The 11,475-nt window shown below is 32.3% G+C and overlaps 1 protein-coding gene and 1 long non-coding RNA gene across 3 annotated transcripts; both read left to right on the plus strand.

The window, feature by feature from the left end:
• Window positions 1–4,503: 4,503 nt before the first annotated feature.
• On the plus strand, window positions 4,504–6,368 carry LOC112737507 (small ribosomal subunit protein eS7). Of its 2 annotated transcripts, none has more exons than XM_025787432.3 (6): window positions 4,504–4,686; window positions 5,102–5,188; window positions 5,289–5,362; window positions 5,516–5,639; window positions 5,749–5,931; window positions 6,035–6,368. In XM_025787432.3, the coding sequence occupies exons 2-6, from the start codon at window positions 5,114–5,116 to the stop codon at window positions 6,152–6,154; spliced, it is 576 nt and encodes a 191-aa protein (XP_025643217.1). In that variant the 5' UTR covers window positions 4,504–4,686; window positions 5,102–5,113; the 3' UTR covers window positions 6,155–6,368. The 2 variants fall into 2 exon arrangements, with proteins under 2 accessions (XP_025643217.1, XP_072067437.1); XM_072211336.1 differs by lacking the exon at window positions 4,504–4,686 and adding an exon at window positions 4,736–4,837.
• Window positions 6,369–7,821: 1,453 nt separating this feature from the next.
• Window positions 7,822–10,521, plus strand: LOC112735791 (uncharacterized). Its single transcript, XR_003168540.3, has 3 exons — window positions 7,822–8,124; window positions 8,920–9,044; window positions 10,069–10,521. It is a non-coding gene; the product is annotated as an uncharacterized lncRNA (long non-coding RNA).
• Window positions 10,522–11,475: the final 954 nt, after the last annotated feature.

An 11,475-nucleotide genomic window follows, 5' to 3' on the forward strand; every position in this document is an offset into this window, starting at 1 on the left:
AACTCGGTGGTGGAGAACTTCTTCTTCTTGCCGGCAACTTTGCAGGCCTTATATTTTCAGCAACCTATATCATGTAAAAATATTCAGGTTCCAAAGTTAAAATACAGTAATAGGTTATGATATAACAATGGCATTCACATATCCATGAGTTCATTATCGTTGTCTAGATTCCTCAAACCATAGAAATTTTAGAAATTTGATATGTTTTAGAAATATAGGTAACACAATTAAAATTTTTAAAAGGTTCTAACATAAACTTGTTATTTTTTAAAATGTTTAAAAGGTTCAGCATACATTTAGTTTTTTTTTTCTAGTAGAACTGTCTCAACTATAAGAAGATATATGTAGTTTCAATTGGACAATATAATAGCATGCTTAGTCATAGATAAAATTGTGGTGAAAATTTTTGTAGATAAATACAACAAACTTGATGGCTAAAATTGTTGTGCAGATTTTGGTTTTTATAAAAATTTACTGCATCAAAGCATTACTGCAGTAGTAGTAACTGATCACAATAATGAACAATGATTTTTTTCTAACATTTTAACGCAATTCTTTTCTTCAAAATGCATGTTGATAAATCCCCCATTAACTTGAATTTTCAGTGTAAGATTCAAAATTGTTCAGAGATGAAAACCAAAATTCAAAAACCAGTTTAAAATTGCATAGCCCTAACCCTATCAACATCATCCCCTGTTCCATTCATAAAAAAATAGAGCACCCCAACAACCCAACCCAACGTATAAGCAATCAAAGAAATCCTAGAAAAAATAGTTGCAACAAAGCATAAAGGTTCTCCATTGACAAGAACACCAGCACCATAGAGTACAATCATACATGCATTCCAAAATAAAAAAAAAAAAAAAAAATTAAAGCCACTAAACCCAACATTAACGCTTACCTTGGCTAAGAACGAGAGGAGAGCAACCTCCTTCCTTTGAAACACGATTCCACTCTAACCTAGCCATGGGTTAGTTCAACTTGGGTGATGAATGATTTCAGAAACTCTTCACTGGCACCATTGATTAAAGATGAAGAAGAATGATGGAGGTAGAGAAGAAGATGAATATTTTGTATGGGGGTAAAACTCGTTTCTTCTCCTTCATACACAAGTCACAGCGTTTTTTTACTTATTTGGGCACTAAAGAGGGAAACGACGTCGTTTAGAGAGGGTCCAGTGTGGCAGAGAGGGTGCCACCATGGCACTCCGTTTGCTGAGTCATCACCGGAAAGGGCTGAGGGACTACATTGGTGCCCGGATCTAAATCTGGAGGACCAGTATAGGTAATTTTAAATCTCGAGGACTAAAATGAGTAATCGCGTGAATCTCAGGGACCAAAATGGGGTTTTAGTCTGTATTCAACTCTATACTTCCACATAAATCGCAGCAAAATTACATAAATCACAGAAGTCAAAACAATGCTATAATATAATAATTAGGATTTATTTATAAAGGCATATGTTAAAAGATTACAAAACAAGAAAGTGAGTTAAATCTTAAAATGGTCTCTTAGATTGGCGTCGTGCACTAAAATCGTCTCTAAGATTCCAATTGCACCAATTACGTTCCTGAGATTGAAAAAAATGTACCATATTAGTCCCTGACCCATTTTCCATTAATGATGTGATGACATGGTATGATGACGTGGACTTAAGTGACACGTCACTTCATAATTTGACCACGTGTAACGGTATGATAATGTGGTGACCAGTGACACATGGCATGCTGACGTGGATGGTTGTGCCACGTGTCACAATGTTATTTGGCCACGTGTCCGTTTGTGCCACGTGTCGCAACAGTATTCGTCCACTATCATCGATTATGTCATCGTTGTATATGCACCAAATTAGTCCCTCACTTTGCATTAAGGGACTCATTTTAGTATTGAATGTCGTGCACCAAACTAGTCCCTTCACCAGTTTTTTTCATTTTTTTTAAATTTAAAATTTTTAATATCTTGGATACACTAATTTTAATTCTATTTTTTCATATATCATTTAAATAAAAGTGTTTTCATAAAAATTTTTAAGATTTTAGTTTTAATTATATAATTTTTTTAATAATTTAACATTACTAAATTTTGTAATATATAAGTATGTTATCATAAAAAAATAATTATATGACTGATTAGATACATTTTTGCATAAAAAAAACATGTGTTTTTAATAAGAAATTAATAATTAAAATAAATATTTTTTTGTTATGAAATACACGTTTTCATTATGTCTAAATGAGTTAGATTGAAGGCATTTCAAACACCCTCACTACCATCTCCGACCTCTGCAGTCTAGACGAAAGAGGTCGGTGATGGTAATGAGAGAAGCTTGAAATGCCTTCACGTCAACTCCAAGACAGCGGTTAGGGGTATCCGCAAGAAAAAAAATATTTTATAAAAGCACTGAAATAGGTCGGAAATGGTAGTGAAGGTGCTTAAAATGCCTTCACGTTAACTCCAAGTCGGCGGTTAGGATATTTGCAAGAGAAAAAATATTTTATAAAAGCACTTTTATTTGAAGAACATATGAAAAAATAGAATTGAAATTAATGCATTCAAAAATATTGAGAATTTTGAATTTATAGAAAAAAAATGAGAAAAAATTGGTGAAGGGACTAGTTTGGTGCATGACATTCAATTTCAGGGACTAAAATGAGTCACTTAATGCAAAGTGACGGACTAATTTGGTGCATCTACAACGATGCCATAATGGATGACATGTGGACGAATATTGTTGCAACACGTGGCACAAACAGACACGTGGCCAAATAACATTGTGACACGTGGCACAACCATCCACGTCAGCATGCCACGTGTCACTAGTCACCACATCATCATACTATTACATGTGGTCAAATCATGAAAGTGACATGTGTCACTTACAGTCCACGTCATCATGTCATGTCATCATATCGTTAATATGGTGCATTTTTTTCAATCTCAGGGACGTAATTGATGCAATTGGAATCTCTGTGAATATTTTAGTGCACGACACCAATTTCAAAAACCATTTTAGGGTTTAACTCCAAAAAAATTCTCATTAAAAATATAAAAAATTTAAAATTGTAATATATTTATTTTACATTCATTAAATAAAAATATTTAAAATTTTTCAATAATAATAAACTTATCAATTATCACATGCCATAAAAACACAGGACATATATTAGCTAAATCCTAATAATTAAAATCACAAAAATCCTAAATTTAAAATCACAGAAATCATACATAATCACAATTGAACAAATTATAGAAATTATAACAAAAATTGTGAGAATCAAACTATTGCAAATTAATTTTATTATGGAGGCATTACCGGGCTGTGGTGTCAGGAAGACAGTAATCAGACCCTGCGAGTTGCTGAAAGGAACTCGAACCCTCCGATTTTCTGTAAATTAAAAAAAATTTCTCACGCACAAGTCGGACAGTAGATCCAAATTCAAACAAAAAAACCAACAAAAAAAAACGGACCATTTTCATTTTGCTTAGGAGATATAACGCGGTCCGATTTCTTCTATGTGAATTTTGTATGCTACAAGCAAAACGGACCCTCCGATTTGTTTACAAAATTTTTAAAACAAAGAATTCGGAGGGTCCGATTTCTTCCTATCAAATTTGAGCCAAAAACTATCCCACAATTCTGTATAACACCCCCATCTTCTCTAGTCCGACACAATACCTGTCCCTCTTCCATAATGAAAAAAATCAACCTCGAACTAATCATTAAATCGATTCAATAATCTAATCGGAGTCAAACTATGATTGAATCATTTTAATTAAATATACAATAAAATTATCAAAAATTTAATGTATAATTTCATATATTCAAATTCAATATTTTCTAAACTAATTTTCACAACATCCATAATTTATTAGTAGCCTTTGTAATATACCAATACTCATCATATATAAAACTCAATCTCTTCCTTTTTTTTTCCCAACTATTTATTTGTTAGCAATTTGGCATTGATAAGATTACTTGGGTCAACCTTATCTAAATTTTTTAATAAATTTTATTATTGTTGTCATTATTTACCTAATAATCTTTGTTAAATAAAATAATATAATTTTATTTTAAGTAAAACCCCATATATCATTTTCCTAGAAGTAATTCGATTCAAACATTAGAAATTTTATAGAAATCATAACATGGGTTATTCTATAGTGAGAATTCAATTCAAAATTATTAAGGATTTGTTTGAAAATTTTAAAAGTAATTTTTTTGAATTTTTGACTTATAAAAAATAGTAGTATTAATATCTAATTCAATTTTCAAAATTAAATTACAGTTTTTTAAAAAGTTATTTAGGAGTTTAAAAAAATGATTTTTTTTATAATAATTTTTTTTATCACATTTCTTTTAAAATAAACACTTTTAAAACTAAAAATTTAAACACAAAATAATTTATTTATAAACTATTTTTAATATAAATATTTATTATTTAAACTATTTTTAAAAAAAAAAACTTAATTAAAAATTGAGTCTAAAGTCTAAACCAACCATCAACATAAAAGAAAATTATAATACTTGGGGTATAAGTTAACATGTTTGGGGGAAAAATGGAATGCGCAGAAGAAGATTAGGGCAACGTCAGCATGGAGTATATGTATAAAAGCATCCCTGGGCGTAGCTGCGTCTTCTTCTTTCTGAAGCTCAAGGACTGCAACTGCACATCTCGGCAACGATTCGGTACGCTTTTCTTTTATCCAATCAATTTCCAAAGCTTCTATCTTTTTCGCCGTTCCAATTTAGTCACCTGATTGAATCTCTCTTGCGCTGCTCAGAATTCGCATTATTCCCTTCACATTGTTTTGCACATTGCTCCTGCTTCGTTGAAACCGTGAGAGTAGAAGAAAAATTTTCATACTTGGGGTTCTTAGAACAACTTGCAGTCAATTTTTTTCATTTGCAGCTTTCAATTGAGTTCCTTTGTAAAAATTATGACTTCAAATTGTTGTGTTATGTTTGATGTAAAACAGTCATTCTGAGTGTTTTTTTTTTCCCCTTAGGTTCTAACTTCGAACTAATTCTAGCTTAATAGTTTTTGAGTGGATAATAGTTCATATGGCAACATTGTGATGGTTTTTTTTTTTAATCATGACAGAGATTGACCAAAATGTTCACTTCAAGGAAGAAAATCCACAAGGATAATGATGCTGAACCCACTGAGTTTGAGGAGACAGTTGCACAGGTTTATGTTGCCTCCTTTTAAGGATTTTACTGATTTAATGAACTAAACACTATGCTCTTCACTGAAATCCTGAATTTTTTGTTTGTTTGTTTGTTTGTAGTACGTGTTTGATTTGGAGAACACTAATCAGGACCTGAAAAGTGATTTGAAAGATCTTTACATAAACCAGGCAATGTAAGTATATTGCCAATTATTAAGGCTGTATTTAGAGACCATCTGAATACAGAAATATATACAAATATCCTAGTACAAATTTTCTGATAGATGTATGTTTATTAAACAATGTTATTGCTCTTCATGATAAAGTTAATGCTATTTCTTGTGCAGTCAAATGGACGTGGCTGGGAATCGCAAGGCTGTGGTCATCTATGTTCCTTTCAGATTGAGGAAGTCGTTCCGCAAAATTCATCTTCGTCTTGTCAGGGAGCTTGAGAAGAAGTTTAGTGGGAAGGTTGTAGTTTACTACATTTGACCTTAATGTGAAACCAATATACATGCCTATGATTTTCCATTCTGTTTCGTTCTGTGTTTTGATGGATGAAGATCGTACCAACTGACAGGATGTTGTGTTGATCGCCACAAGAAGGATCGTGCGTCCTCCAAAGAAAGGGTCTGCTGTTCAGCGGCCCCGTACCCGCACTTTGACTGCTGTGCATGATGCTATTCTTGAAGACGTAGTTTATCCTGCCGAGATTGTTGGCAAACGAGTCAGATACAGACTCGACGGATCAAAAATAATCAAAGTAACTTCTTGTGAAGATATTGCTCATTCAAATTCGCCAAGTCTTTATGTTTTATTTTATAAGCTGACACTAGTTTGGTTTTCACCATTGTTGCCAATTTAAGGTTTTCTTGGATCCGAAGGAACGCAACAACACTGAATACAAGCTGGAGGCTTTCTCTGGAGTTTACAGGAAGCTTACCGGAAAAGATGTATCTTTTGAGTTTCCAATCACAGATGCCTAGAATGTCTTGATGGAATTTTAGTATTTTTGTTCCAGCTACTAAGAGTTTATTTGGTGTTGTTTAATATTCTAGATTGACATGAAAATTACTACATACTGTAGAGGGTATCCATAGTGTGCAATTGTGCATGATGCGGCCATGAATTTTGTTTGCATTCTTGATACTTCCTTGCATGCTATCTTTATCGATTTATTTATTTACCCTTGGAAGTCTACTAGAAGTGAAATATTGGATCTTTTTTATTCCCATGCTAATAACTACTAACATTGACTAGACAATGTTGTTAAATCACAGAAACAAGAGAAAACGATTACAAAAATAGAAAAAAATGCTGAAACATAAACATCATGTGCCTTCAATCATTGGAAATATTGGAGGTGTGAATTGAAGATCATAGTTGTTTACAAGAGTCAAAGGTGTGAACAAGAATGCTTCCTCATCAAATGATTTGTAGATGTACTAGACACGTTTGATTATTTGTTTTGCATGCAAAGTTGAGATTGCAGTTCTTGGAGTTGGTATTTCGAAATCTTGTTAAAAATTTAAAGTTACATTCTGACAATGACCACCTCAGCTTTTCAGAGTAGTGGAATAATTTCTGTTTTCTAATCTCCTCACTTGATTCTCAACTCATTGACTCTACTGTACAGGATGTAACACTTTCTTTCGCATTGAGTTGTATATAACAATATTTTATTTTTATTTTTCAACTAATAATTTCCAAGATATTAAAAAGATCATTACAAGTATATCGTCGGCAATGATGTAGACATAGATCAGAATATTTTGGAGGAACTTCATTTATTGATTATTCGTCGATAAATAGAATACATCCAAGAGACTTAAAATGAAAAATTTTGCTATTAACCCCTGCTCTATACAGATGCAACTTGGATGCACTAATGATGCTAATCTCAATGTTAGGAGCTGCAAAAAGAACATCACCTTCAATTACTTGAAAACTAGGACAGTGGGAACAAAGACAGCCACAAATTTTTCTTTCTTATCTATATCTCCATTGTCTGTGATGTATCATATACCTGCTTGTATGTGAGCATGGAACAAAGAGTCTGGACATCTCTGTGTTTGGGATGCATTCAACACAATTCCCGGCTAAATTTGCGCCAAGGAACAAGGCTTCACCAGCAGCAAGTTTTACATAGTTAAGAAAGAATGCTGCAATGACACCGACAGCTTCTTATCTGTCAATTGCCTCACCTGATGTAAAACACGAATGTTTCGATATCTCTTAGTCAAACAAGTTAAATTTTATATTACATTAAGCCATCTTGAATTATCAACAACAGAATCATAACTTCCCAGAGCAAATTAAATAAGCAATCAACTAACCTTGCTTTCATCATGGACACGAAATTTCAAACTATTTTTATTAGCTAACATTCGGTGTGTGAATGAAACTTTTATTTCCAGTCAAACAAAATGAAACTTTTCTGGGAATTTCCCCTTGGAGAAAGCCATGTAATAATAGGAGCTATAAACTTATCCATTTGGTAAATGTTCTTGTCTTAACTTTACGATCAACTCATTTATTTATTCAGTTGTGCTATATGCACACCATTTTCAGCCATCGTATTTATATACGTATACAATATAAAATACAAAATTCAAAAATTAAAAATAAAAACCTCACTCTCAACCTTACTCTCACGCGCTGAAACAACGTTCTTCTTTCTCCTTTCCTCACTCTCACTCTCACTCTCACTCTCCGACGCGACTCCTTTCTCATCCTCATTCTCAACGGTGATTCTCCTTCCCTCTCTCTCTCCAGCGGCACGATTCTCCTTCCCTCTCTCTCCGGTGGCACGATTTTCCTTCGCTCTCTTTCAGGCGCGGTTGCGATTCTCCTTCCTTTGTCTCGAGCGTCGTGGTGCTCTCTGTCTCAAGCATGAATTTCATCGACTGCATTTTCCTTGCATTTTCCTTGTTTTATTCTATCAGTTTCTTCGACGGTATTTTTCTTGTTCGTTTCCAGCATCTATTAGCTTCTTCGACCACATTTTCCTTCGTTATTTTGAGTTTCTATAAATGAATTTGTGTTGTGCATAGTTTGTACTAAAAATATTTAAGTTAGGATTTTGAATTGAAGTCTCACTATGCTAATTTTAACAATTAATTATTAGTAGACTATTAATTGATTATAACTGAATTTTTGTGATATGAGTTGAAGTATATTTGATTATTATGAGTTTGATTGTGCTCAGTTTTTTAAAATTATATTATAGTATAGTTGGATGTTTTCCTGTCCAATACTCTTGTCAACATTTATGTCAGAAATTGGCAATTTGTTTTGCGCACAAAAGCTGTTTGCTGAAATGCCCCAAAGGAAACACGGTTTCGTGGTCTTGTTTGATTTCAGAATATGCACAAAATGGCATGCCTGATGACGTTTATATTCTATTCAAAGAGATGATTTCTGCTGGCCTCATGTCAAATCACTATGCCATTGGCAGTGCCCTTCGAGCTTGCCAAGACGAAGGTCCAACTAGGCTTAAACTCGGCATGGATAATTATGCCTTAATTTCTAAGTCTCTATTTTTTTCAGACTTAAACAAATGTGATATTTACAGCATGTTTGATTATAATTGAATTTTTGTTATATGATTTGGAGTCTATTTGATTATGCTTAGTTTTTAAAATATGATATTACAATATATTTGATTATAGCATACTTGATATTTGATTATTGAGTTTTAACTTTTTTTACTTTTTGAATTTGATTGAATTTTGGTTGTTTAATTTGCTAGTTTTGAAATATGCGAAAGAAGATTGCACCAAAACGAGTAGAAAGAGAACCAGAAAACAGGGATACCAAAGAAAATAAAAGAAAAAATGTATCGAAAAAACTTCGAAGGAGAAGAAGTAGAGAAAGGTATTTTGTCTTTATTTTTTTTATCTTTTATGCTAGATTTTTTTCCATATGATAAGGTCTTTGCATGCTCTGATTTTATTATGCAGAGTGCATTACTAAATATTAGTTTACACAATGAATCAAATGCTACTTTATTTAACACATGTTGTATTTTACTGTTTGATTATTATCTCTGAATTTCAGAAATAATACTCACTGAATGCAGTGGAGTTCAAATCTTTTATTTTGCCACTTTAGCTAACACATACTGTAACTGACAATTCCAAAGCATGATACATGGCTACTGTGTGTGTGCAATAAAGAGAAGTGTGAGTTACATTTGCTCCAATTATTGGTCTTTTCCAGTGATTAACTTGCAACTTTCAAAGTTTGACCTATAATTCTGGTTTCCAATAAAGTTGCTATCAGTGTGTCCATGATCTATATCTAGCTGCATTACACTAATTAAGTAAAAACATTATTCACAGTAACCTCCAACACTAGCCTTACATAGGTCTGGTTGATTATTATCACTAGGTCACAAGCTAAGCGCTTATTAATTATTAATTATTAAAGTTTAGAAAATTAATTAATTAATCAATTAATAAAGAAGCACGAAGAATCTGTAGGTCTTTTTAGTTGGAAACTAGTTCATCATCAATTAGGTTATCACAATTCAAGAAACAGCATTTCTTCTTGTTATATATAGTCAACATGGTCTAAAAATTAAGTGTTAGTAACGGTAATTAATAAGAAAATGTGTCACTAATAAGAACTCTGATCTGATCCTTTTTTCCCCTGCAATGCAGTAATGGTAATTAATAAGAAGGAAAAAGGGGAGATTTAGTATTCTAGTATTCTCATTCTATATAGCAACTACATATTTTGATTACAATGTTATTCATATAGATGTTACATTATTGCCTTACTGAAATGTTTATTATTTTAACCAATTACAAGTTGGTAATTTGAATTGAAACTGAGCACGCTACTACTTTATATCTATGATTTGATTTGAATATGATTAGTATTTTCATTAATGTAGTGCTATATATATTGACACGAGAAGCGTACCAAACTTGTTAGCGACACTTTCTTCTGATTATTTGAATGATGCGCAACGCAATGAAGTCCGAGCAATGGGTTTTGGATCTCTCTTGGGTATTCCCATTTCCTAAGAAGAATTTAAACCATAATTTGATTTTGGCTCTTGTAAATGCCTATAATTCTTTCAAATTTCATCTTCCCACTCCAATAGGAAAAGTAGATGTTACTTGGAATTCAGTTGCAGCTGTCTTGGAATTGCGTGCATACAGTAATAATTAAAATTTCTTTAAGATCCTTTAGTTTATTAATTAGGATTGACTGTATAAAATCAAACATGTTGTATAACATGTTTTAAGATTCTTCATTATGTTGCTATTAAATTTGATTTTTAATATCACTTGATTGGTATAGGAGTATAACTATATATTGAATTTGAATCTTGCATTACTGATGACTTGCTTGTTGAACATTTTACATATTGAAGCTATTGATGTTAAAAATATCATGTTATGCTGAGTTTGATTATCATGTTGACTACTGAGTTTGATTATACATATTTACTGAGTTTGATTATACATGTTTACCGAGTTTGATTATAATAATGTTTCTCTCATTATTTTCTTTAAAATAAGTGACCCATTCAAGGAGGTAACTAAAGAGCATGAGCCCATGCTTTTAGAGTTCAAGAAAAAAAAAAGTCCAAATGCTTTGAGACAAATCATGTTAGAAAATCCAAGAGGGGGTCCTAGATTTAGGAGAGCTTTCTTGTTGTATACATTGATAACATTTTTGTTATCAATAAATACAACAATAACTTGGGATAAAATTTTTCCATTTGTAATTGATGTTGATAATCCAATGAAGTATAATTGGATTAGATACATTGTTGATGGCGTTGCTGATGGAGTTAATAACTTTAAAGAAGTGGTGTCAAATTTGAATGGGTGCATATATTTGCTTTAGGTATTTTTTATTTAAACTAATTTTAATCAAAAGCATGTTTGATTATAATATAACTTTAATTAATTGAATTCAGATTTTATACTTCCATAAGCAAATATATGGACCCTTTGATTTCGAGAAAGAACCACAACCGCCTTGGCTTTTCCATTGGACAAAGAAACTCATTTCTGCCCAAATAACATTAGAAAGAAAAAGTTCATCAGTACTTGCATTGTCCGCTGTCTAAAATTTTATTTTCTATCCATAGTGAATGAATTTTCACTAATTATGCATGTCTTATAAGGACTGGTTAGGTCAAAGGAAGAGCAACCTATGCCTAAAAGGCCAGTTCGACCTAAGAAAAGCGTTGTGAAAGAGGCTACTAAAGTGGAAAAAGAGCAAAGTGAAAAGAAAAAAGTGGTAGACAGCCCTAAGAAGGATAAAAAAGAATTGAGGCAAGAAG

Source organism: Arachis hypogaea, chromosome 13 (genome assembly GCF_003086295.3).
Source record: "Arachis hypogaea cultivar Tifrunner chromosome 13, arahy.Tifrunner.gnm2.J5K5, whole genome shotgun sequence".
NCBI lineage: Eukaryota > Viridiplantae > Streptophyta > Magnoliopsida > Fabales > Fabaceae > Arachis > Arachis hypogaea.

Coding starts and splice junctions, on each gene's coding strand:
- LOC112737507 (XM_025787432.3), top strand. CDS start 5,114: ATGTTCACTTCAAGGAAGAAAATCCACAAGGATAATGATGCTGAACCC. Junction 5,189..5,288: donor TTGAGGAGACAGTTGCACAG/GTTTATGTTGCC, acceptor GTTTGTTTGTAG/TACGTGTTTGATTTGGAGAA. Junction 5,363..5,515: donor CTTTACATAAACCAGGCAAT/GTAAGTATATTG, acceptor TTTCTTGTGCAG/TCAAATGGACGTGGCTGGGA.